The sequence below is a fragment of the Neovison vison genome, chromosome 8 (genome assembly GCF_020171115.1).
Source record: "Neovison vison isolate M4711 chromosome 8, ASM_NN_V1, whole genome shotgun sequence".
NCBI classification, from domain to species: Eukaryota; Metazoa; Chordata; class Mammalia; order Carnivora; family Mustelidae; genus Neogale; species Neogale vison.
The window spans coordinates 121,704,308-121,731,389 of record NC_058098.1 but is presented as its reverse complement, the minus strand read 5'-3'; the positions used below and the strand labels follow the sequence as shown (position 1 = coordinate 121,731,389).

At 40.0% G+C, this 27,082-nt stretch overlaps 1 protein-coding gene and 1 long non-coding RNA gene across 4 annotated transcripts in view; one reads left to right on the top strand and one right to left on the bottom strand.

Annotated features, from left to right (window-relative positions):
• Nucleotides 1–16,002, bottom strand: part of LOC122915196 — a 38,973-nt gene extending 22,971 nt beyond the window's left edge. Inside the window, exon 1 of the long non-coding RNA XR_006386024.1 lies at nt 15,549–16,002. This is a non-coding gene — a long non-coding RNA (uncharacterized LOC122915196). The remainder of the gene's footprint in view (nt 1–15,548) is intronic.
• A 370-nt stretch (nt 16,003–16,372) lies between these two features.
• The window catches only part of PPP1CB (protein phosphatase 1 catalytic subunit beta), a 43,291-nt gene continuing 32,581 nt past the window's right edge, over nt 16,373–27,082 (top strand). The window contains exons 1-2 of one of the 3 annotated variants that reach the window (XM_044261843.1): nt 16,373–16,431; nt 16,651–16,790. In XM_044261843.1, coding sequence (XP_044117778.1) covers nt 16,739–16,790 — 52 coding nt within the window. In that variant the 5' untranslated portion in view covers nt 16,373–16,431; nt 16,651–16,738. Of the gene's footprint in view, nt 16,500–16,590; nt 16,791–27,082 lie in introns of those variants that run through there. The other 2 variants (XM_044261844.1, XM_044261841.1) reach the window with 2 other exon arrangements.

Sequence of the window (27,082 nt, the reverse complement as noted above, 5' to 3'; positions counted from 1 at the left end):
TTAATTTTAACTAGATTTCCAGTGTAAGCACATTGGTGTCTTGAAAATACTGCTAGTTGCTAAGCTGTATAATTCAGGCAAGTTAGTTACTTGACTTCTCCAAGACTCAGTTTACTTGTCTGTAAAGTAGAGGTAATAACAGGTCTTATCTTCTAGGATTATTGCCGGGATCAAGTGAGTCAAGACATGTAAAGCTCTCAGAACAATGTCTGGCACCTGGTATGCCCTCAATACATGCTTGCTATTATTATTCCCACCAACGTTATTGTTGGTCCACTGTCATTATTCAGCCCACCACACCTGTTTGATCACAGATTTAATTTTTTTTTTTAAAGATTTTATTTATTTATTTGACAGAGAGAAATCACAAGTAGACGGAGAGGCAGGCAGAGAGAGAGAGAGGGAAGCAGGCTCCCTGCTGAGCAGAGAGCCCGATGCGGGACTCGATCCCAGGACCCTGAGATCATGACCTGAGCCGAAGGCAGCGGCTTAACCCACTGAGCCACCCAGGCGCCCTAATTTTTTTTTTTTATCAAGCAAAGCCAAGTTTACTGGTTACTGTAGGCTCCCTGCTGAGCAGAGAGCCCGATGCGGGACTCGATCCCAGGACCCTGAGATCATGACCTGAGCCGAAGGCAGCGGCTTAACCCACTGAGCCACCCAGGCGCCCTAATTTTTTTTTTTTTATCAAGCAAAGCCAAGTTTACTGGTTACTGTAGGCTCCCTGCTGAGCAGAGAGCCCGATGCGGGACTCGATCCCAGGACCCTGAGATCATGACCTGAGCCGAAGGCAGCGGCTTAACCCACTGAGCCACCCAGGCGCCCTAATTTTTTTTTTTTTATCAAGCAAAGCCAAGTTTACTGGTTACTGTAATAAGGAAGAGTATGCTCTTGACAGTCTTAGCAGCTTCTCTTGGATTGTTTTTCATAGATGAGATTTCAGGGTGTCTTCAGGGTGTTTGCTTCTTAAGGATGAAAAAGATAGTATCCTAAGCCATTTCAAACCATGCAGCAGGATAGACTTATTTTGGAGAAGCCTTCCAATGGCATCTACAGTGTTTGACTTAAAGATTCTATGTGATCTCAGGGTTTGGCACTCCTAGCCCTGTCTTGAAAGTTCAATTCCAAAAGGAAGGAAGGAAGGAGGGAGGAAAGAAGGGGAGGGAGGAAAGGCAGAGAGAGAGAGAAAGAAATAAAGAGAAAAAGAAGGAAAAGAAAAGAAGAGGGAAGGGAAGAAAGAAAGAAAAGAAAAGATAAGATTGCATCTTACTTTGGGGCTAAAATTTCTCTGCCTACTGACAACAGCAACATACCAGCTTATTTAAAGTCATCTCCCTAAATGTTGTCCCTAGTTATGAATTACCCTCATATTTACACTCTCCTATAACAAATGAACAAAATGTAGAAACAGACACTCCTGAGTCAAGGGGCGGAGTGACAGTGATTCTAATGAAATAAGGTGGAATCTTGGAGACACCAGGTCGGCTCCCTCGGAAGCACAGTACCACACACCATTTTTGCAACTTGTCAGGGTTTGTAAATGGAACTTAGGGCAGCACCATTCCAATCAACTGTCTCTTCATCTGAATACTTTAGAGCAGGTTATAAACATTCATTAAGCCTCAAAATATCCCCATGACACGGCTAATTACTAGTCTTTCCTGTATTTGAGATGGGCACATTAAAGGAAGAGGTTAAATGCAGTCAATTCTTCAGGTTAAGCTGATTCAGCAGTAAAACTGCTCAGGGAGCTTCTCTCATCATTGCAATCTAAATAGTTCTGCAACTAATTTCTTCAAACTCAAGCATAACATTTAAAACTGAGTCGTAGAAAAATGAACACATGTTTGCAAAAAAAAAAAAAATTAAAAGTCTAACGTGGCAAAGAACAAAGGAAGGTATACCCTGGGTTAGCTATTCTGACTTCCTCCTTGTCCAATGTGCTTACAACGCTGGACCTCTCTCCTCCTAATCAGTGCGGGTTCTTGTTCCTCCCTCTCATTTCCACTTCGCAGCAAACTGGAAGCCTAAGCTCTTGGTGTGCAGTGGGAGGAACAGCCAGTTACTGATGGCAGGTGTGGTCTGAACAGCCTGCTGAGAGCCATGCCTACCAGCCGCAAGAGGCTCTGCCTAGCCCCATCCCATTTCACTAGCTTGCTGGGACTGCTAAACCTTGCCCAGTTCCCGGGTCACAGGCTGGAAGGCCCTGAGCTATTTTTAGCTGGGTCCAGGGCTCAAGTCACTAAATCTGGATGGGTAGCTGAGATTCAGTTCTAGCTTTTAAAAATAACTTCTGTTTTTCTCTTGTTACAATTTATCATGTCTTCATTTTTTTTGGAAAATATAGCTGAGAAAAAGGTGAGAACATTTAGAACCCAGGGCAAAAAGAAGAAAGTTAAAATGTCCTATAATACTCTTTATTGAAGCATAATATAAATATAAGGTGTACTAATCTTATATATATATACAGACACACTTTTATTTAAGTATATTCTTATTTAACCACCACCTAGAATCATAAAGGACTCTCCAGAACTCCAGAAAATTCTTACTTGCCACTTCCTGGTCAGTATCCCTGTAGGTATAGGTAAATAGGTAAATTCTAAATTGACTTGTTTTATCTGTTTTTGAATTTCACATAAGTGGAATTGTAAACACTTTTCATGTCTTCCTTCCTTCACTCTTTTTTTTTTTTAAATTTATTTGACAGAGAGAGATCACGAGTAGGCAGGGAGGCAGGCAGAGAGAGAGGAAAGGAAAGGAAAGAAAGGAGATCATGACCTGGGCCGAAGGCAGAGGTTTAACCCACTGAGCCACCCAGGCACCCCTTCACTCATTTTGATGTCTGTAAAGTTCATCCATATTGCTAACACACAGCAGTGGAATGGCTTTTGTTTATTTTTGCTGTCTGAAATTCCACAAAGTTGGGGTGCCTGGGTGGCTCAGTGGGTTAAGCTGCTGCCTTCGGCTCAGGTCATGATCTCAGGGTCCTGGGATCGAGTCCCGCATCGGGCTCTCTGCTCAGCAGGGAGCCTGCTTCCTTCTCTCTCTCTCTCTCTCTCTCTCTCTCTCTGCCTGCCTCTCCAACTACTTGTGATTTCTCTCTGTCAAATAAATAAATAAAATCTTAAAAAAAAAAATTCCACAAAGTTAATACTCTATACCTATCAGTTCCCTTGTTGAAGGATATTTAGCTTGGGGCGCCTAGATGGCTCAGTGGGTTAAAGCCTCTGCCTTCGGCTCAGGTCATGATCCCAGGGTTCTGGGATCGAGCCCCACATCGGGCTCTCTGCTCCTCGGGGAGCCTGCTTCCTCCTCTTTCTCTGCCTGCCTCTCTGCCTACTTGTGATCTCTGTCTGTCAAATAAATAAAATCTTAAAAAAAAAAAAGGATATTTAGCTTGTTTCCAAATTTTGATTATTAAAAATAAGACTGTTGTGAGCATGTTGTCTGTGCTTTTTAGTGATTGTGTGCACTCACTTCTGTTGGGTATACACATAGGAGTGGAATTGCTAAGTCATAGGGTAGTTAGATCTGACTTTTGTAGGTGAGCCAGTTTTCGAAACTCGTACCATTTTACAGCTCCCATCAGCAATGTATGAGAGTTCCACTTTATACACTTCCCAACACTTGATATTCTTAGTCTTTTCAAAGTTAGACATTCTGAAGAGTATGAGGTGATATCTTATTGTGGTTTTCATTTGCATTTCTCTGGTGACTAATGAGACTGAACACTTTTTCAGATGCTGTGGGACATTGTTTTCCATGAAATGCCTGTTCAAGTCTTTTGCCCATTTTTAAATTGGCTTGTCTTTTTCTTATTGGTTTATAAGAACTCAAGTTCTTTGTTAGATATGTATATATTTATATATTATACACACACATACATATATATGTGATATATATATATATCTTCTGTCTGTGTTTTACCCTTCCACAAAACTTTTTATTTTTAATGAAATCCAACTTAATTGATCTTTCCTTTTATGATTAATTTTTCTTGTATCTTGTTTAAGAAGTCTTTGACTGCCCTAAGGTCATGAAGATAGTCTCCTGTGCTTTCTTCAGAAGCTTTATTGTCTTACCATTTAGGTCTCTGATCCATCTCCAGTTAACACCTTTTGTATGGTATGAAGTAAAGGTCATTTTTTTCCATTAAAATATCTAATTGCTCTATAATCATTTATAGAAAAGACTATTCTCCTTCATATGTGTGAGTCTGTTCCTGGGCTCTGTATTCTCTTCTACTAGTTTGTCCATCTTTGCACCAATACAACAGTATCTTAATTTCTGTAATTTCATGTTACATCTTCTAATCTGATGGTAAAACCCACCAAATTTGCCTTTTTCTTCAAGATTTTCTTGTCTATTTTGAATTCTTTGCATTTCCATATATATTTTGGGGACAGCTGGTCAACTTTAACAACCATGATGCCCCCTCCCACCAAGAAAAAGATAGTTGAAATCTTTATTAGGAGTCCATTGAATTTATAGGTTAATTTAGAGAAGATCAATATCTTAATACAGAATTTTCCAATTCATGAACATGATATATAACCTCACATATTTAAACCTTCCTTCATTATTGTTCACTTTCTAAAAATTTAACAATAGATTATGTATATCTAAGACTGTCACTAAATATTCTTTTACAATATGATTTATAATACTTCATAGTATTCCACTCTATGAAACCACCATAGCTAGACTACCTCTTAACCATTAAGCACTAAGTTATTTCTAATTTTTCACTGTTTGAAAAACCCTGTGATAATCATCACTGTAGACATCAGAGCAAATGGACCACTGTTTAGAAGGACTCTTGAGGAGAGGAGTTAAAGGTTCTCTCCATCTCTCTCTCTCTTTTGCTTTCTTCCTTACCACTTGCAGATATCCATCAACACATTAGTGCACACAGACACACACATATGCACAGACAGTACGGTGCATAGTTGACAGAAGGTGTTAAAAGTTTCTTCTCGTGCTCTGAGTAGTCTAGACATTACATTTACATTTCTTTTGGCTCAAGCAAATCCCATTCTACACAGGAGTATCAGGGATTTTATTTAAAACTAGAAAACATTCTATTGATCCCAGCTACTAGAGAAAATTTGATTTCAGCTACCTACAAAATGACAATTTTGTGCATTAAGTAAGTCAGATTCTTGGGCCCCCAGAACCCTCATCCATAAAAAGAATAAGAACCATGACAGTAAAGTTCCTCCAAGCCTAATATTCTGATGTTTTACTTAATGGATACCATTGATAGAGACAAAATAGATGAAGTTAAACAAACAAAATATATCAGAACAGAAAATATATATTTAAAGGAAAACACAGAATGAAGAAAAATACCTATGTTAAATATAAACAATAGGATCTTCCCATCCAAAATATATTGATGGTAATTGAAACAAATATATAGATTCAAATATGTATGACCAGTATCTAATTATATTCCATAAGTAATTTAGGGGAATGAATCAAAAGTTTGCACATTTGACTATAATTGTAGTAAATCACCATCTGGAAAAATGAAGAGGCTCATCAAAAATGCAAATTAAAATGACATTAATGTATCACTACCCACCTATTAAGCTAGCAAAAGTAAGTAGAGATGATAAAAACCCAGTGAGGTTAAATTGTGAAGAAACATGTTATTTAATGGCTGCATAATATTTTGTGCGGAAAAATAAAACCATTGTTTCACTGGTTTCCTATTTAAGTTGTCACTGAACAAGTCTTCCCAAAGAACACTCTGATAATACGTAAGAGAGCTATAAAACTGTTCCTTTCATTAACTGATAATTCCCCTTTGGGAAATATACTACAGGGGAATAATGGAAATGAAAATAAAAGGTAGACAAAAATATTAATAACTGCATTTTTTTATTAACAAAAGTTTGGACATAGCCCAAATTTGTAGGCAAAAAACAGCTAAGCAAAGGCGGGGACAAAGTCTTTCAAAGAAGATTTGCTTAGGTCTTTGTTCAACAAACATTTGAAGGACTATTAAGAGGAGATAGAAGATTTTTTAAAAAAGAACATTCTATCTAGTCTCATCCTTCATGGAACTTAAACTCAGAGACAGAAGTAATAATTATAGGCAATGTGTCTTGAGGGCTTACTATGTAGGAGGTACTATTTAAGTGATTTAGATGTATTAACTCTTACAATTCACAACAACCTGTGAGGTGGGTATTACCATTATCCCTGAAGCGCAATGATGAAATAACTTGGTCAAGTATTCCAGTATAGGGAAATAGCATCATCTTTTAAATTAATCCCTACTCATTAGGCCTAGCTGATAAGTAATAGGGCTGGGGATGAAATGGAGATTGGGTGGCTGCAGAGCAGGAACTCTGAACCCCTGCACAAAATACCATCATCCTTTTATACAGACATAATGGAGAGATAAGTAGCAGTAGGTGCAAAGCCCCATGGGAGGAGCACTGAGAATGAACATGTGCACTTGGCAGGGGTGGAGGGTGGAGGGCAGGCCAAAGGAGGGGGCAAATCAGGGAGGACAGAATATGGCAAAGTGGGCAGAGGCAAGCGGATTGTGCAAGGTGCTGCTCAGTGTTTGGCTTTTACTCTGAAGGTGATGTGAGGCCCTGAAGGATGTGAGAGTGTGGGTGGGAGGGTGAGACCAGGGAGGTTTCTGTAGCTGCCCAAGTCAAAAGAGAGGCAGATTTTTTTTTAAAAGATTTTATATACACAGAAATATGTTTATGGAATGAGTGGGCTGGGGAGATGGGGAGGAGGCAAAGAGCACAAAATGGCTTATAAGATATTGATCACTTCTGAAAGCGGGTAGGCAATTTCAAAGGTGCAAACAAGGAGAGAGGATGAACCCAGATTGAGGGCTCGCCATGTCCTGAACTCAGTTCTTCTGAGTGCAAGCTCATTTAGTGCTCCAACTAGTTCAGCTGGAGAGGCATCATCATTCCTATTTTACTGGCGGGGACACCGAGGTCCCCAGAACTTAGATGAGCTGCCTGAGGGGTGAGGCTTGCCTGTGGTGGAGCTGGGGTGTGAGCCCTGGTCTGTGTGATCCCAAGTTCCCACTCTTGCTACTCTGTCATGGAACCTTCCTCATTCTGGAAAAAAGAGTATAACACGTTCTTTTCTTCCATGAAGTTTGGATCTGGACAACTGAGGAGGAAATTCAAACCTGGAAAACTAGCATGGGGAAGAGTAGCTAGCAATCATCTTCAATCTACCACTCTCCTTCATCCCCCTGTAAATGCTGCACCACCAACTTCTACTAACCCCATCTCCAAGGTAACTCTAGATGCTTCCTCCTCCTCATTCCCAGGGCCACTCCTGTAGGGTAGTGGGGGGTCAGGCCAGTCCTGCCCAGGTTGGTCTTCTGATAGCAGGCTCATTTATTCCAGTGACATTGCTCTGATCAAACATTTTGAGAAGGAACTCTTCAAGAATTCTGAATGAAGTTGCTTCCTAAATGCTCCTCCTGTTTCTGCTCTTATAACCCTAATTTCTGAGTGATTAGGTCATGCCTCTGCTCTCAACCCTCCAATGGCTTCCAATACGTTCAGAATATAATCTTAGGTCCTTAACATGGTTCACTCTATCCAGCCCTTCTCTGCTTCTGACTCTTCTTCTCAGCCCCTCTGCCAAAATTGCTGTTCTTCATCTGTGCCAAGCATGTCTCCACCCTAGAGCCCTTACATGGTGGTTCTTTCTTCCAGAAATAATCACCCATCTACAACTCACCCTGAAATGTGTAAATGGTTCTCTCTCTCATTCTGTTCAGATCGTTGCTCATTTGTTACATCTACAGAGAGATCCTCCCTGACCACCTTATCTAAAGTACATTCTGGGGGGCGCCTGGGTGGTTCAGTGGGTTAAAGCCTCTGCCTTCAGCTTGGATCGTGATCCCAGGGTCCTAGGATTGAGCCCCGCATCGGGCTCTCTGCTCGGCAGGGAGCCTGCTTCCTCCTCTCTCTCTCTCTCTCTGCCTGCCTCTGCCTTGTGTTCTCTGTCAAATAAATAAATAAAATCTTAAAAAAAAATAAAGTACATTCTTCTTTATCCCCAGCCCCTTCCCCTGCTTTGCTGTTCATCCTGACCCTTACCCCCACACTCACACACCATCTATCACCTAGGGAACCAACCATCCTGGTTTGCCCAGGGGATTCCTGGGCCAAGGGACTTTCAGTGCTAAAATCCCGGAAGTCCCAGGCAAACTGGGATGGACTGATCACCCTACACCACCTCTACCAGAATATAAACTTGATGAGGAAAAGACTTTTGTTCTCAGCTGTACAGCCAGCATGTAACAGTGCCTAGCACAGAGTAGGTGCTCAAGAAATATTTACTGAAAAGTGAATACATAATCATTTCCTTTCACAAACAGCTTCAGGTTTATACTCTCTGGCCCAGCATTCCAGTTCCCTCTTGCTGACCCACCTTAATTACCCCATGTTTTTTCCTACCACTACCACTGCCCCAGGTACTTCTGTCTCCCTCTACTTTTTTGAACTTTACCAGAAATGATCCCTTTGCCCAAAGAGCCCTCCCCTGGTTCTTCTGAGTCAGGCTCCTTGATATGTTTTGTTTTATTTTTTGAGATCTGTACAAATGAAAAGTGGAGGAGGTATGCATGGGTTCCTATCAGAATTCCCCAGGGCATTGTTTCAAACTATGTAGCCTCCAATCCCAAAGCTGAGAATGAAATAGGACTTCCTTGGTGGGAGGAGGGGAATCAAACAGTAGTGGTGTTGTGAAAAAGTTCCCACATGATCCCGACAATAAGCTCATAGCCATTTTCTTTGAAAGACACTGAAGTTAACCCCACAATACTTCACACCCTATTCATGTCCCTTGATTGTATCATTTGTATAAAGGCCTTACCTGACCTCATTGCCCTCTCCCTCTTTATAATTCTAAAAAGCTTAGGGTCTGGACCACACTCCTGAGCCCTAGGTCTGTAGGCCTGGCTTAAGAATATGGACACATCAGGGTTGATTATAGGAACACTCCTCAGGTGTATGGGGTAGACACTCCAACCTTCCCCTGGCTCTGGCTGAAAATAACCCTCTTTCCTTCTCATCCCTGAAGACTGCCACCCATTGTGAAATCACCCACTGTCTTCTCACCCCTAGCCTGCTGTGAGCTAACTCACCTGCCATCACAGTAGATGGTAGCCACTGGACCCAGACCACATTCTTCGAGCTGGTGGCTCTGTTTAAAACACATTGGGGCAAAACAGAAAACTGCTGTGCTGGTTGCTGGCCAGGCTGCCAACAATGAGAATGGGCATGAAGGTGCAGGGTTCTAGGTGATTCCTGCACAGCGAAGAGGGGATGAAAATAATAGGTCCTTGCACAATGTCATTGCTTTCAAGTAAAAATGAGACATAGAGAGAAGGAGAGAGGTAGGGAGAAGAAAAAAGGAAGGGAGGGAGGGAGAAGTAGATCGCTATCTGGGCTAAGAATCATAAGTTTCAGATTCAAGTTTTAGTTTCATTATTAAGACAATGCAATTTAACCTTCCCAGATCTCAACTTCCTCAACCACAAAGTGAGTGAGATCAACAGTAACATTCTTTTTTAAAAAGTTCCCAGCACATATGTTCACTCCCTTTTCCCCTTACATTCCCTTTCCTTTGGTTTGGAATCAACTCCTTCCTGGCAACCAAACCCCTAGACACCATGAACTGTCCTCAGTCCACCTCTTCTTATAGGATCAGATGTATCCCAGGCTCCTTCACTCTCCACGCTGACAGTCTCAAATTTAGGGCCCAGGTCTGCCTGTGAATTACAAAAGGAACTGTCTTTGTGCCTGTTGCACAGGGTAGTGGGAAACACTGATAGATGTTTTCTGCTATGCCAAATCAGAATCCTCAATGGCTTTTCCCCATAAAGTTTGTTATAATTGGTTGTTAGAGTCTGTATTACCATGGATACTTTCCTACAGTTACATTAAGGATTAAATTGATTTTGCAGACCGATCTGGGAATTTAACCACCATTTGTACCACAGTCTCTGTGGGAAAATATATTCTGTGTTCCAAACAATTGACCTTTTGGAGTTGATCCAGTCCCTAAGTTGGGGACGGCCTGTACAATATTATGTTACATTTTTGGTTACATTTTTATGTCTTAGAATTATAGACGTGTTAGAACTGGAAGAAACATTGCTAATCATTTATTAATGAACTAATTTTGTAGGTAATAAAGCCAAGATTCAGAAAAAGAAAGATCTGTCTCAGGTTATTTAGCTATTTTATCTCCCACCTTCAAGCCAATGCTTGTCTCACTATCCAAATCATTTTGTGGTCATTTCCCCCATATAGTCAGTAAACTACTTGGTTACAATAGTTGTAAAACCAACTTGGCTTCACAGTTGGGAAGATCATGTCTTCAGGAGAGAATCAAATATACTAAATGTTTCATAAATACTTAATTGGTTCATTATTCACTTTGCTTTAAAGGTCCACTCACTCTAAGATTTCCTTAAATAACAAGTACCATTAGGACATTTCAATTAAGAATTTACAGTATTTATAAGAGACCAGATTTGGTTTCAGTCAAGATTTGAATAATAATTCATAAATACTTTATTTAACCTGTGATTCCCACGTATCAGGACCTGTCAGTGTTGGATCAATAAATACTTTTTACAGCTCACAGACACATTTGCGTTTAGTTTTAAGAGATACATGCCATTAATTTTAACAAGGTTTTAGGAGAGAGCTATTCAATTTATAACTACATTAGAAAACTTAATAATGCTTTGTTTTATTTACCAAAACCAACTGAAACAGACTTGTGAAACCATTCAGAAGTAAACCCTCTCCAACTGAAAAGGTGACTCATACAAAATTCAGATTTGCTCTATTAGAAGAGTGGCCATCATTAGAAACAAAACATTTAAATTGTATCACTTGAAACAAGCTTTCACATATTTTGTATCCTTTTCTTCACCTACAAACACATTTAGTTATTTCCTCATATCTTGAATGAACAGGATGGGAGAGCACCTAAAGAGAATCAATTTCATATGTGCAGATAACATGGTTTTATTGTAACCAAGTAGGAGTGACCTAAATAGACTGCTGGCCCTGTAATCTAATTACAAGAGAAAAATAAGGACCACAGGTCAACTCTTCAAAAATTAAATAGTCTTCCTTTGTGGTAGCTGCCCATCCAACTCTCACTGTCTTATTGTTAATCATTCTATAGAGCGAGTTAACTCCTTCAATTACTAGGCATTTATTTTCCATCATTTTAGAATGAACATTATACCAGAAACAGCTTAAGAGACAATGCTCCATTGAGAGTTCACACATGTGTGTCTGGGGATCAGAATTAGGTGTGGGGGGCAGTTATTAGCCAAGGGCACTTAGTTAAACCTGGCTTTACAATTTGGGGGGCTAAAATGACTGAGGACATGCCTTCTGACTTGGCTGATAACTTTGATACTTGGTTATTCTCTCATATATGTATAAAATATAACCACAACTAAATCTTAAGAAAAAAATCTTGCCCCTGACCTCGTCTACGACTTTAGCCTGGCTCTGTATTGCAAGGGTTGACTCCTTTCCTGATGCATGTGTTTTTGTATGGTTTCTCAATATCCTTGGATTGAGTTGACTACAAAAGCCTATAATATTTGATATTATATAAACAGAATGGTTGCCCTCAAGCTATATTTAGTAAAATTTAGAACTTGCTACCACTCTAGATTTATTAAAGACTTGATTAAGAGGAATCATATTTATGGAAGGACAGCCCAGCCCAATGAATGTCAATTCATTCATTTATAAAGCTGTTTTGGATTAGCCAGGGCAGCAAAGAGCTGTCCATCACTATCACAGCCTCCACATTTTGCTACCTACTTACTTTCACACCTTTTTGGCTATTGGTCAATTTTGAAAGGCATATAAAATATTCCTAAGAAAGTCTATGCTATGTTTACTAAAAAGAATAATGACGCTGCTGTCCACTATGTTCCAAAGTGCCTTCTTTGAGGACAATCCACAGGGACATCTCTCTGGTCCCAGCATAGTGATGGTTGGGGTCCTCTGAGCACTGGTCTGCCTTTGTCTAATGGGCACTGATGGGTCCCAGGCATTTTCTGTTAGTAAGTACATATAAGATCATGATGTTATTAATACCCCAAATTATGATTCCCCAAGTCACTTGATAACAGGAAGTCTAATTTCCCTCCACAGACATTCCTGGAATTACCCAAGGATATTGTCATGTATAACCCAAATGTCTCCCTAGCCCAGTGGTGTACTGGTAAATGTTTAACAACAAACTATGTGTCAGAAATAGATATAGATTCACAGTATTTGCTAATTTCCTTGGTGTAAATATTCCTACCATGGCCAATGTGATGTCACTGAACATGGAGCTGGACAAGAGATACACAGTGGCATATCGTTGCATAGTATTTCCCCCATACAGATACAATAAATTTAAACAATCACTAGACTATACATAATAGTGAAATGTAGCAAAATAAATAGGACATGATGACTTTTGAGTAATTATTACCTTTGTTTTTAGTATAATTTGTCAGTCTATAAATTAAATTTTAAAATAATGGCTCTGTGTAACAACTGGCTTCCAGAATTCCTGAAAAGTTTAACAACTGATTCTCACAAGCCAGTGTAAGCAGGGCCAGCACACCACTATCTAAAGCTCCCCTGGACTGGCAGTCCCAGTTAATCATCTGCGCTTTGGTCTGTGAGATTAAGCACCCTGATCTAACAAGGAGCAGGACCTTACCATGATCCCTTTCCCGAGTCCTGCCACATGTTCAGAAAGACTGAGAAGCAATTTCCTACATGCAGTCAGAACCACTATGTATCAGTCCCCTGCTCTAAAGTCTTCCAGCTTCCAGGTGTGGGTGCTCTGCAGGGCTTCTGCCCACCACAGTACCTGGTCCAACCAACGTCTGTTAAATTGCTGGCAGCCTTCTCATGTCTCTTCTTCCAAGCTGCTGGTTTCCCTAACTGATGACCTCCATTCTGCCAATAGGACAGCGCTCACATTCACATCAAGGGTCTCCTTAGTGTCAATATCTGCCAAGTGGGGTTTCTCTCAACTTGGTAGCCACCTACCCTTGAACTTCATGGTGGCTCCAACTGTCTGTGTTGCTACTGCCTGCAGCATTGTCTCCTCCAGTCTCCAGATCTCCACCTCTTACCTCTTCCTCAGTCTTCTATCTCTTATCTACATTTTAAAAAGATTTACTTAAAAGAGAGAGAGACAGAGAGAGAGTGCAAACAGTGGGAAGAGCAGAGGGAGAGAGAGAGAAAGGATCTCAAGCAGACTCTCCACTGAGAGTAGAGTCCTACATGAGGCTCCATCCCATGACCCCAAGATCATGACCTGAGCCGAAATAAAGAGTCAGACACTTAACCAACCACACCACCTTAGAAGCCCCTCTTATCTATGTTTTAAAATCCAAATAAACTTTGAAAACTGAGTTTCACATAAATGTGGCACCAAAACTCATTTAACAAAGATAAAATGGAAGTGAGGCATGATCCCAATTTTATTTTATTTTCCCAATTTTATAAACTAGGATTGTATTCAGGTATAAGACAGGAAAGTGCTCATCTATAGCTGATGAAATTATAGGTGATTTTTATATTTTATCTTTGTTTTCCAAATTTCCTTCAATACATACATTTTTATTTCGGCGGGGGTGGGGAGGGGAGGGAGCTACTTTAATGGCAAATCTGACCTGTACTGATATGAGACAAAATGTAGTTTGATTTATCTTACATGATGTGAATATTCATATGATTTTCTTTAAAAAAAAATAATGTTTCAGATTATAGTGAGCTGCCCCAGAAGTTGCTGGGGTGTTAAGTAATATATAGTATATGCACCAGCTAAACTTCCAAACCTGAGGAATTCTGAATCTGAATTCTTATATAATTCTTTTGGAAGGAGATCCCACAGAAAAGTTGGCTGGACCTCTAGAGATACAGCTCTTTCATTTTTAACCCACTGAGCTACCCAGGCGCCCCTAGCTCTTTCATTTTATACTCGCCCTTTCCTTCCCAGGGTTCCAAAGCACTAGAAAACCTGGAGGAGGGGATGTCTGCAAGCAGTACTCAGGACCACTCTTCAGTCCCTTCTGACTCCCACAACTCTGCTGGGACTGGCCTCTCTTTGCCCCACTTGTGGTGATTTCTCTTCAGATGCTTACTTTCTCCTTGTGCAATAGAGTTTCCTTTGGGTGTCCTGGTCCATTCAATATGCCTGTATGTATTTAAACCCTAATTGTGGCCAGGATTCAAAGTTCTTTTTCATGGGATTCATGCGCCCCATGAAAACTGGGAGATAAGCAGTCACTTACTTGTTCCCAAGCATTACTCTTTAAGAGGCTCATGGAAGAGATCTGGGAAAATGACATCCAAATTCACAGCTGGTGTATTCAAGTCCCAGTTCCAACTAAGCTAGCATACTTACTCTACTTGCAACTGATCTTTTCCCTGGTTGCTAAAAAGTTTAGAATTATTTTTGTGGTCTATCTCTAGCAAACCAATAGTACCTTACACCATGCACTTTGCATTCAAAACTGCTGGCTTTATTTTACCTTTCCCAGTTTATTTTCTTTTGTCCTGTTTTTTTTTTTTCTGTACTTATTTTTAATTTACTCTACTGCGTATATTTTCATAAGCTACCCTAAATCCCTTCTGGAATAAAACAGGCTATAAAAAATGTTCTTTAACAGAATAAGGATTTGATGAGCCCTTTCTTCACCCCTAAAAGCCCCCAAGATGAACTGGCAATAAAAGTCCGTGAAAACTACTCCAGACAGGATCACCACCTGTTCTATGCTCACCATCAAGGTACAAGCTAAATTCCAAAATAGAGGAAAAATTAGAAGAAGAAAAAAAGGCATTAGGAAATCCTTGGTCTGTAAGTCATCTGGGCCATTATAAAGCACTTGATTGGACAAAGCGCCCTCCCTCGCCTTCCAAAACAACAACAATAACAACAAAACAAAAAGAAATCCCTATGATTTCTATTTTCCAAGTTTGTGAGATAGAACATGCATATTTAAGCAACTCAGTTTACATATACCAGGAGGGACTATATCACAATTGTTAAGAGTGCAAACTCTGGCACTAGGTGCCTGGGTTTGAATCCCAGATCTGTTAGTTACTTGTGTAATTTGGGGTTACTATCTAATCATTCTGTACATCAATTAATCCCATCCGCAAAGTAGAGAGACTGGTACCTACCTCACGGGGCTGATTTAAGGATTGAATAGGATAATGTAGAAGCCTTAGAACAGTGCCAGAGCAAATACAGGAATCTCAATGTTACCTAGTATTCGTGATGTGTGCGTGGAAAAGCACTGCCTTGAGCCTGGGAATGCGCCTTGTCAGAGTTTCTGTACAAATACCTGAGGAGTGAGTAAAGACTTTATCTGACCACCTTTAAGAACAGGCAAAAAACTCTTGCTTGCCTAGACCGTTCGCATGGCTGCTCTTCCTCCTGCCTTTCTAGAAGCAGAATTATGTGGTGCATAGAACAGCTGGGCAACCAACCTTTCAGAACCTCCATGTTTCTTTGTCCTTCTCTTCCACGTGCCAGATAATCGATGAGTCTACCTTGTAGAAGCTTATAATCCAGTGTAGGAAATAAATCCATAAAGTTACAAGGGAGGATGATTAAGCAATACAATGGAAGAACAAAAAAGCACTGGGGAAAAATAATGTGCACATAGTGGACAGAGATGAAAGATGTGTGGAAGCAGGATACAGAAGGTAGAGAGCCGTACCCGTGTTAAATATTATTGCTGACCGTTCCAGAGCCCACTTCAAAATATTAAATCCAGGTACTTGGGCACCTAGCCTGGTGGAACGATATATAAAATCCCTTATTTGCAATGTCAAACTTTTCCAGCATAGTAACCCCTTCTGGCTTCCCAAACACGTAAACTTGGGTTTCCAAGATGGACAATGTAGTCCACGTTTCCCGGTTAACGGAAACACGAAGAATTGCTCGCAAAACTAGGGAAGGAAGCCAAGAAAAGGAAAACGAGGTGGGAAAGGCCCAACAACGCTGCCTGCGGAGCGCGCCGGCCAGAGAGGCTGAGAAGCGGGAAGGTCAGAACTGCCTACGCGCTCTCTGCTTAATGGGAGCTTCCCCATCGCAGCAAAACCCCGCCAGCCTTGGAGCGCCTGCGCCGCCGCGGCGATTCGGCGCAGTGGGAGTGGCGAGAGAGGGCGACGCACCTGCGCGAAGGCCGCAGCGGCGGCAGCGGCGGGAGAACCGAGTCCAGTGCGATTGCGCGAAGGCCGGGGCTGTCGGCGGGGTGGGCCCGCGGAGGCGTGCGCCGTGCGCCTGCGCGCAGGGCTGCGTGGCGCGGTGGCGGGGAAGGGCGGTGTGCAGTGAGTGGTGCTGCGGGTGGGGCCGTCGGCGGCGCTGGTGAGCTTTGCGGAGTTGGGCGGTGCCGTGGAGGAGGAGGAGGTGGTGGCTGGGTCTGACGCGGCCCGGTTCGTGGGGACCCCACTTGTTTATTTATTTATTTCTCGCGTGTGCCTCCGACTGTACGCGCGCTCCACTACTTGGTGGGGAGGGGGTGGGGGGAGGGCCCGGGGAAAAGGGGGAGTTGGAACCGGGGTCGAAACGCCGCGTGACTTTTAGGTGAGGGAGCGCCGAGCCGTCGCCGCAGCCTCCGCCGCCGTGAAGCCCTTGTTCCCGCTGCCGGGAAGGAGCGTCTGGTGCCGACAAGATGGCGGACGGGGAGCTGAACGTGGACAGTCTCATCACCCGACTGCTGGAGGGTGAGTGCGGGGCCCGGCCGGCCGCGGGGAGGGGGCGCCCCCTTCAGCCCTCACTCTCCCTCCGCCGCCGAAACCCGAGGGGACCCCGTTCCCGCCCCGCGGCAGCAGCAGAGGAGGGGGCGAAGAGGCTGCTTGGCCGGGGGGGAGCGGTCTCCAGGAACACGGTCCGTGGGAGGCAGTGAGAGAGGGGCTGTCCCCGCGGGGGGGTGGCCCGGCCGGGCCCGGCCGAGAGTGTCCCCGCGGACCCTCGGGGACCGTCACGGCGTCGCCGTGGCCGGGAGATGCGAGGAGCCCAAGGGTGCTGGGTGACCCTTCCCAAGGAGGGTGCGAGGATGCGAGCTTCTGTGCATTGTATGTCCGTGGAACGTGTATTTCTTCTCTGTTCTCTTTGTGCATTGCCCTTGGCTGCCTCCGATTCTTGTTCCGGGAGTGAATTTTATAAAAACCTCGTTGAGACAGTTGTTGGATTTCTTCTGCATTTTTACATGATGCTGTGGGACGAACTCTGTTTAAGGATACGTTAACATTAGCGGGAGTTGAGAACCTATTGATTATTTGGCTTGGGAAAAAAAGGAGTAAAACAGAAGTGTTTGATCGAGCTGAAGATGCACTCGAGAAAGAAGAAATATGTAGACGCGTTTGCTGAAGGGATTAGCTTTCGGGTTTGAGCGGGATTTAATTTCTGCACAAACTTAGAAAAGGTCTATTGTGAACGCTCTCATGTTTAAAAGGCATTTACAAATCTTTGCGGCTTTTGAAGTTTCCGGGTCCTTCTGTTTTTATTGAACAGTTTTATGTTGGGGTGGGGGATTGAGGGAAAAGGAAAAGATGGAGAGGCCGGGATAATATTCAGAGTTAATCGTAGTGTTTTATCGGTGAATCCCTTTACTCTAAAATTTGCATCACCACTAACTGCTTTTTGAGTGTGTAGAAAAGAAGATAACCCTTTTAGAAAATTTAGTCTTCTCTGGAGTGCATATGCACTTATTTATTGCTTCAGATTACCTGAAGGTAACTGTTTACAACAGGAAAGCGCAGTATATACTTATATTTGTAAATTCATCAAAGAAGATTGTATGGGGGGGGCGAGCTAGTTCCTTTTTTCAGTGGTCGTGTTGGTATCTCATCAGTTCAGTGTGTGCCCCTTGTGTAACAAACTACAGTTTATTTGCTCCAAATGTGAAAGCTTTGCAGCAGTCTTGAGACTGGATAAGCAGCAAAGTTTTGCCAGGAACTCTTACCTTTTCCTTTACTATCAAGTTATTCCTGGGAGGCCCCCTGGTGCCTGTAGTCAGTGTTCACTGCTTAAGACTTGGTGGACTTGAACAGCTGTGAACATCTTGCTGGGTCTGTGAGATATTTATTATGAAAAAAAATTGTATTTTGTAATTGTGCATTGTTCCAAGAGGGAAATAAAGCCACTTAGAAACTTTAATGTCTAGGTAACTTTGGGGAAAGTCCAGGCTTAATTTGTAAATTTAAGTATTTTAAAAGTCTGGTGTTTGCATCTCAACTTCTTTCCTTTTATTTTTCATATTTACATATTTGTATACTTTATATGCATAAAACAGGAGATTTATATGTTTTTAAATGATTTTTAATCTTTTGAGTCAGATGCACCTTTTTCTTTTTAATGACACTCAGAAACTTCACTAGTGGCTTGTTAAGTTTATTGGAAGAAAGATATGAAGGGAAAAGGATATGCTGAGTGGTTCCATTAGTTTTGTGAATTCAAATTAAATGATTGGTTCTGGTTTTGGATGATGTTCCTCCCCCCCACCCCCACCCTTTTTTTTTTTTTTTTTTTGAAATGAGAAATCTAGTGGAGACTTTTCCCGTTTGAAATTTGCAAGCATTTATTGACCTGCTTTATGCTGTCACCAGGAATCCAAAGAGAAAATACAAGGAGCTCCCAGTCTAAAGTGAATTTCTGGGCTTTTCCAGCCTCCTCTCCGTTCATATATTCAGCACACTCCCATCGGTAGAGTTTCATTACTTACTTCTTAATCCAAGGAGGTATATTTAGTTTGACAGTACCTCCTTGGAATTCTTAAATTCTGCAGACTCCTTTTCTTTTCCCCTTCCAAAATCTAGACCTATTCAAAGACATCCAGAACAGACTTGGATTTTCTAAAAAGTAGTTACTTTTATTCTTCAAATAAAAATCTTTTTTATCTGCCTTGGTTTTCAGTGATGTTACTTTCTCATTAAATTTAACTCAGATTGAAATGATGGTATTTTGTATAGCTGTCTAGCAGTGTAGCTACAGTTAGATTTTTTTTTTAAGTATTAAATAAACATGTAAGTTAAAATTCGGTCAGAATGCCTCCACATTAGGGGACATCAGCAGGACTTCATCTCATTTTAAAATGTTGGTTATAATTCCAAAACATGCTCTTGATTTTTTTCATTATATCAAATTGCCAATCAGCTGTAACATTTTCAGTGACTATATTTTATAAGTTGCTTTGTGTTTTTTCTTTGAGTGGGCATATGATAGTAATTTCAAAGTGCCTTTAGAACATTTAAAAATTTTCGTCATTTAATGCAAAGCACTGTACTTATTTATTGTGTGAATAGTGCATATTCCTCCAGTATAGGATTAGGTTTTACTTGGTACTAAAAGCCAAAGATGCTGGCCACGCTATCCCCTGTAGTGACCCTGTTACCACATTCTTGTGGCTTATAATAGTGCTCTTGACTGGTTCTTTAAATTAAATCTAGTTCCTTTGGGTGTCCTCGAAAACCCGGTGAAAGCTTTTTACTTTGATCATTATTCCAAAAAGAGTTAGGATGGCATTGGGAGTATAGCATAATCACCTTGCAAACTTTATTCACATTAGAAATGTTGCGTTTATTTTGGGAGGAGGTGAAATGAACTGAGTAGATTGATGCCTTTGGGAAGAGGATAGGATAAACTGCTTCCCACTAGCTCTGTTCCCAACCAGACTTCATCCAGGTGTTTAAAACTTGTTTGGGCACCTGGGTGGCTCAGTTGGTTAAGCGACTGCCTTTGGCTCTGGTCATGATCCAGGAATCCTAGTACCGAGTCCCTTGTTCGGCTTTTTGCCCTGCAAGGAATCTGCTTCTCCCTCTGACCCTTCCCTTCTTGTGTTCGCTGGCTCTCTTCTTCTCTCTCTCTCAAATAAATAAATAAAAATTTTTTAAAAAAACAAACTTGTTTGTACCAGTTGATAATTAACACATGCCTGTTATATGTATCATATGTTATGTATATCATATGTGTATATATACTTTGTATATATGCCTGAATTTATGAAACTGATCATTTCCTTTCTTGTGGATCATATTCTAAAAGTTCTGCTAGGCCGAGACAGACTAAGCACATAGGAAGCTTTCTTACATGTCCTTTTGAAGGTTAAAAGAAAGAATGGATTTAAATGAAATAGATTAATAAAACCACTTTAAAGCTCTCTTTTTAAACAAAAGTTTTATTGAGATATAATTCGTATACTGTGTAATTCACCTATTCGAAGTGTATAATTAAATGTTTTTTAGTGTAGTCACAGCTGTGCAGCCATCACCACAATTTTAGAACATTTTCACCACCACCACCCTCAAACACAACCCTGTTGTGATTAGCCAACACTCCTTTTTTCCTTTCAGCCTTCACCTAGCACTAGGTAACCACTATTCTTCTGTGTTTTTAGGATTCTGTCTGTTCTAGACATTTCATATAAATGAAAACATGTAATATGTGGTCTCTTGTGATTGGCTTCTTCTCGTGTTTTAAAAATTCATCCGTATTGTGTCATGTGTCAGTATTGCATTCCTTTTGTGGATGAATGATATTCCACTGTATTAATATACCACATTTTATTTATTAATCACTTGGCAGATATTAGAATTGTTTCCCCTTTTTGACTATTGTGAATAATACTGCTATAATATCTACAGGTTTCTGTGTGGGCACTTCTCTTGGGTATACAGCTAGGAATGGAATTGTTGGGTCATACAGTAAGCCTATATGTTTGCCTTTTGAGGAACTGCTGACTGTTTAAAGCCCCTCCCCCCCGAAATTAAGTTGTTTAATTATGAACCAGAAATCTGAAGTTTAGGTGGTTTGAAGGAAGTGCTAGTCTAGCTGCTCCTGGCAACCTCAGCTTCCTCAGGGAAAGTGTTGTGTATAGATCCAAAGCCAGGTCTATTAGAAAAGAGCAGTTTGGGGAGTAGGGAAGATCATCTGAGGAATCCTTTCTCTCTCCTGTTGCTTCTTCCTGGATAAGAAGGTAAAGGATATATATAAAGGAGGAACATTTTTAAAAACTGATATGGAAGTTAGGTCTGTTTTCATTTTGTTATTTGAGTGCAGAGCTGGAGCTTTTCTGGTAAATATTTAAATCCAAGATTCAAATTCATTAGGATTTAGAAATCTGTTTACATCTGAATCTAGAGCTAGGATTATATATTAAAATTTAGGATTAAGGGGAAGATAGCAAATTGTATCTAGTGGGCTTTTTTCCCCTCTGCTATCTTACTTTCCATGTTTACTATTTAACGGTGTTGACATTCTGGAGGCATGTGTCCTCAATTCTAACAGAGGTAGAATAATACTGTCATTTATGTTGAGGTATCTAGAAATAATAATTTTAAATCATTTAAGTATTTCTGAAACAAAGGTTATCCTGGAAGACTTGGAATATAGGGATGCAAAGAGAAGAAATGGTTTGTAAATGCAGTAGGTTTAGTAGTGGTGTGGCAGTGGATGATGGGAATTCTCAGTTGAATTTTCTAGAATTTAATTTTGAGTGGATACAAATTTATACTCTGGCAAAGAAGTCACACTGCCCTTCTAGCAGCTGTAATTAACCCTTTCAAGGCCTACTTTCCCTGGAAACATAGAGGATCAGTGAATATAGGAAGAAGAAAGTCATCGGGGTCCCATCTCTTTTCTTGTACACCCTCAACCTTTCCCCAGGATTGAATTGGATTGCCTTCAAAGTCTTGGTTATTAGTAGGTGGAATGCAATTTTTTTTTTTATACCTTGTTTTTTGAAATACACCATACAACAGAGGCTTTCCATCTGTTAGATAAAATTGAAAATGGCTTTAGTGGAAATAGTCTTTATTCTTCACTTAGAGGTAGAAGAATAAAAATACAGAAACTCATTCTGAAGTCAAGCAAGTATAAATAACCAGTAGCCAGTCTTTTCCTAGTGATGGAAGAATTCAGTCCCTGGACTAGGTGGATACTTGTAATGCAGTAGAAAAAGGTAGTAAAAGGACAGTGGCAATTACCCTTTATTCTGCCTTTACTCTGTTCATATGTCTAGCAGAGTGATTTTTGAGGGTGTATATATCTTCCTGAAAATCCCTGGCCTCAGGACTCTTTCTACTTTCCCAAATTTACCTGTATCTTTGCAAGGACAAGTAAGAGGTCTTTACCTAATTGTAGGAACATTGCCCTTGGATCGTGATTATGTGCCAACACTGTGTAATTTGGAGGTTTTGATACAGGTTATTTCACCGTAAGGGAATTTCATTCCCAGAATGTTCATCGGAATATCCCTAAGTTCCCCATCTAGTCAGTCAGAGGTTGACTGAAGCATTTTCTTGCTTTGAGTATTTGTCTAACACCACTTTAACTTTTCCCCCAGTTTTACCTACTGTTTTCAAGATTGAGAGAAATCAAGTTTAAGGACGTCTATTATATAGCTTTCTTGAATGTTACAGTTCAGTTATACTGAGTTTTTATTTCAGTTAGTAAATTGAGAATGAAACTTCATAGGTCTATCTGTAGGTTTCAACTATGTTATTTGAATATTAAATAATTGAACCAAAGTAGTCAGAGAAAATGACGAGGCTTCTGAGAGAAAGATTAAATTATACAGTGACCATAAGGAATGTATTTTTATGAATATTGGGCCTTAACTGCAATAGCTAATCCTGAATGATAATCAGATGTTCACTTAGTTATGTATTTACTCAAGATACATTAGTATTGATACAGTAGGAGGCCGTGTTTATACTGGCTTAGGGTACAGGTTCTGCATGTATTTTAATTTTAACCCTGGCTTAGTTTCTTCTGCATATTGGGGATGGTATTAAATATCTACTTCCATAATATATCTTTAGAGACTGAACAGATAAATCACTTTGAACAATTCATGGTACATAATAAAAGTTCAGAGAGTTAGCTGCGATTACTAGTATAAACCTGAACTGAGAAAGAGGGAATAGAGGACTCTTTGTGCTGCTGAGCCCTGAACATTCCTCATAGTAATTTTTGAGAAGACGACTCTGTGTGAGGATCTAACATATATTTTGTCCTCTATATTATGTTAATTGCATACAGCCACTTTTGTCATACATGTGTATGTATGTGTAAAACACTTCTTTCCTATTTCCGTCATCCAGAGTTTGTAATCTGGTTTGGCATACTAGTGTTGGTGTTGAGGGACAGAGATACTTCTAGGGAGAACACAGTGGTGAAAGGTAATTTAAGGAGATATGTTGTATGCCTTCTTTTAGCTAGGGACTAAACTGTTGGGTTTCAAACTTTTTGAGTCCAGGGACCACTTTATACTACTAAAAAGAATAGAGGACAAGAGCTTTTATTTATATGGCTTAATGAGTACTGTATTAGAAATAAAACAATGTTAAAATACCTATGTTTTAATGCACTCGTAAATAATAACCCATTACGTATTAGCATAAATAATGCTTTTTAAAACAACAAAAATAGTGATAGCTAAATCTCTCTAATGTCTGGCTTTATAGGAGTTAATCATACAGATACGGGGTTGGAAAATGAAGGAGTATTTTAGTAGTAGTCTTTTTAGATCATTGCGGGTATTCTTTCATGTTATATTAAAAATCAACAAGTGGTAATTTCTTAAAGCTTAGTTGTAATGTGGAATCTGAAATATCGGTGAGTTTTTTTGTTACTTTACATGAAAATCCAGTGATCTTGCACTTTAAATGTATCTTACACATTCTTTGTCGCCTGCATTGGTCATTTGGAAATACCAGCTAAACCAAATTATTCAGATGTTCAAATGTTGACACATCTGACGCAGTATTTTAAAAATCATAATTGTTAATACTACAAGATACCTGAAGAGTCTTTAAGTATGGAGAAGCTGTCAAATTCATGGTATTAGGTACAAGGTTTCCAAAATTTTAATTTTCACTTGAAAGCTTGGGTTTTATCATTAACACAAATGCTGTCACTTGCTTCCCTTGATATGACAGGCTCACTTTGTTCATTTTCAAGAGTATCTGTTAAATATCTAAGTGTAAATAACTATAGTTTGTCAGTTGTGCTTTACAATAAAAATCTTCTGTGGAAAATGTGGCTGGATCGGCTTGGAGCTCAAACAGTCACACGAGTGCTTTTCTTGAAGACCTCCATTGCACTTTGGTATGTAGCAGAAATGCTCATGGATACTTTCCATTTCATTATACAGAATATTAAAAAGACATACTCAGCAGTGGAGATTTAATAAAACTGGTAATTTTTTATTACTTGAGGGCATTCTTCAGTGAAACCGGACTTTTTGTTTCACTGAAAAGTGCACGGCAGTGAACATCGTCACGACTACCACTACGGTTTGGCGCCACTGCTTTGGTTTGTACCAAGGTGCTAGCAGTTTTGTCCACCATTATTTTGTACCATGCAGTTGTCAGCGTAGTAGAAAAGGGGGATAACACTTTGATCCTATAGAGCTAGGGTACTCTATCTGTGTTCCTGAAACATCTGGCTCTCCCCTATGTCTGTTACTTTTCTTTATTTTTTTCTCATTATTTGTTTACCAGTGTATCTGGAATCCCTTTTTAACTTACGGTTATTCACAGGCCCCATGAGAATTCATGAAAGCCATGGGCCTTCTCAGAAAAATATGTTCATGTATATACACAGTAGTACAGTTTGAGGTATTGCACAGAGCTCCTGAAGGCCACATTAATTATTCCTATCAGGAGGCTTCAATTGAAATTATGACAGCTGCCTAATTCATTCACTTAAAACCCAAATTCCACATTTTAGCCACTTGTGAAAATTTTACTTTTTTAATTTTTTTTACTTTTTGTGGCTTAAAGGGAGACTTACGTGCTAAATAATGGTGAAATTGCCATTTCATCCTACGGAAAAAAAAATTGGGAAATTTAAGAGGTCTGGATTTAAGTTAACTTTGCTTTTGACTTATATATATCCTTTAGTAATTTGGGGGGGACAGGATAGGGTAGAATAAGTGTGAATTAAAATATTAAAGGTTAATGAAGATTACTAAGATTTCGTGGGGCAGACATGATAGTAGTGGGGTTGCTTCTTTTTTCCTGGCATCCTTTCTATTTTAGAGAAGACAATTATTAGAACTTGCTGGAAAAAATAGCACATGGTTATTGAAACATAAAATTTAGTTTATACAAACTACGCATAAAAACCACCTGTATTTCACATACCATTTGTAACTTAAAAGACTTGAATTAAGAAAGTTTTTACGCAAATATGAAATTTGAAATATAACGAGTACATTTTGTATAGTCATAGGAAGAGGGGATTTCTTTTGGGAGAAGATTGTATCTTGTTTAATTGAGGTTCGATTGCAAGTGTTCATCTGTTAATGCTGATCTGTAATAAGATCTTCGTATTTCATCTTGGAAGGTATCTTTTAACACAGATAGGTACTGCCAAGTACTGATATCAATCCACAAACATATGATTTTAGTTAATGATTTTAGTCATCATTTGGAAAGCGTTGATAGAATTCTATTACTCCCCTCTTGATACTTGCCTTTTAGCATGTCATCACATTGCACACTAATCAGTTCCACTAGAGGGCTAGGTAGAAGCTCAACTACACAGTTAAATAGATGTTGATATATTTTGCACTAGCATTGAGATCTAAAGAATGTTGTTAGAACTGTGGTTTGAGCTTAGAAAATATATTCATTGCAAATCTATGAGGAAATGAATATCCTGTTTTTACTTTTGACAGCACTGGGAGGGTATAAAGCAGCTTTGACATTTGCTTGTGATTCAGGCAGCATTAGTTATCAAAATGACTTACCACAGTATATGTTTTGCGTGTAAGTATTTTTTGCCTTACATTTTATATTGAATTATTAGGAAACACCATCAGGTTTGCAACAAAATCTTAGTTTATAAAACTCCCTGTAGTAGTGATAGTGATTATTGTCATTCAGAAAAATTTCAGTATTGGCCCTGAGCTCAAAAAAATTAAAATAAAGCTGTCACTATTAGGCCATCATACTGCTGTGTGGTGAGGCAATTCAAGATACTCAGTTTTTATTTCTGACAAATATCCATGGAACTGACAGTGGTTAAGTTCATGAACACTACTGACATTCACTAGTGATACCACTGTTTCAACAATACCTGATCAATTAAAATATCTTTCTCTTGGGACACTTGGGTGGCTCATTCACTTAAGTCAGTTTTGGCTCAGGTAATGATCTCAGGGTCATGAGATCCAAGCCCTGCACTGGGCTGGGAGCCTGCTTAAAATTCTCTCTGCTTCACCCTCTGCCTCTCCCCCCTAAAAAACAAAACAAAAAAACCCCAAAAAATTAAATGCCCTTCTGCTGATCAATTGCTTCATAGACTATAGACACCTTAAATTTTCATAAGCTTTGTAAAATTGTCCAACTAGGGTTTTTTTGAGTTTCATTTGTATTTTTGACACTATCACTTTTCATTTTGTTTTTTTCTTGGCTTCTTGAAAAAAAAATTTTTTTTTACCTTTTTTTTACCTTATTTATTTGTCAGAGAGAGAGCAAGAGAGAGCACAAACAGAGAGGAGCAGCAAACAGAGGGAGGAGGTTCTCCGCTGAGCAAGGAGCCGGATGTGGGGCTTGATCCCAGGACCCTGGAATCATAACCTGAGCCCAAGGCAGACACTAACAGACTGAGCCACCCAGGCTTTTCTCTTGAAAATATTTTTGCCTGTATTTCCACAGAGACAATTCATAGATGCTAACTTCAGTCACTTAATTCAGTATTGGCTCCCCAAATAAGAAACAGCTAAGTATTGGTAGTATCTGTGAACTCCCCAAGAGCCAAGGAAGACCACTGAGAATGCTTTATTTTGTTTTGTTTTGTTTTTGACTGGTTATTGATGTTGCTCTCATTGTCCTCAACATTTCAAGAACTGTTTTTAAAGAAAGGTTAATGGTCTTAAATAAGTTTATTGTCTTGGGACATACTTCTTTGGCTTTTCCAATCAAACTTGATTTCATTAACTCACCATTAGTAAATTGCTTTTCTCTCTTGCTAACACATGAGCCAGTTAGAAACTTAACTTTGGTTG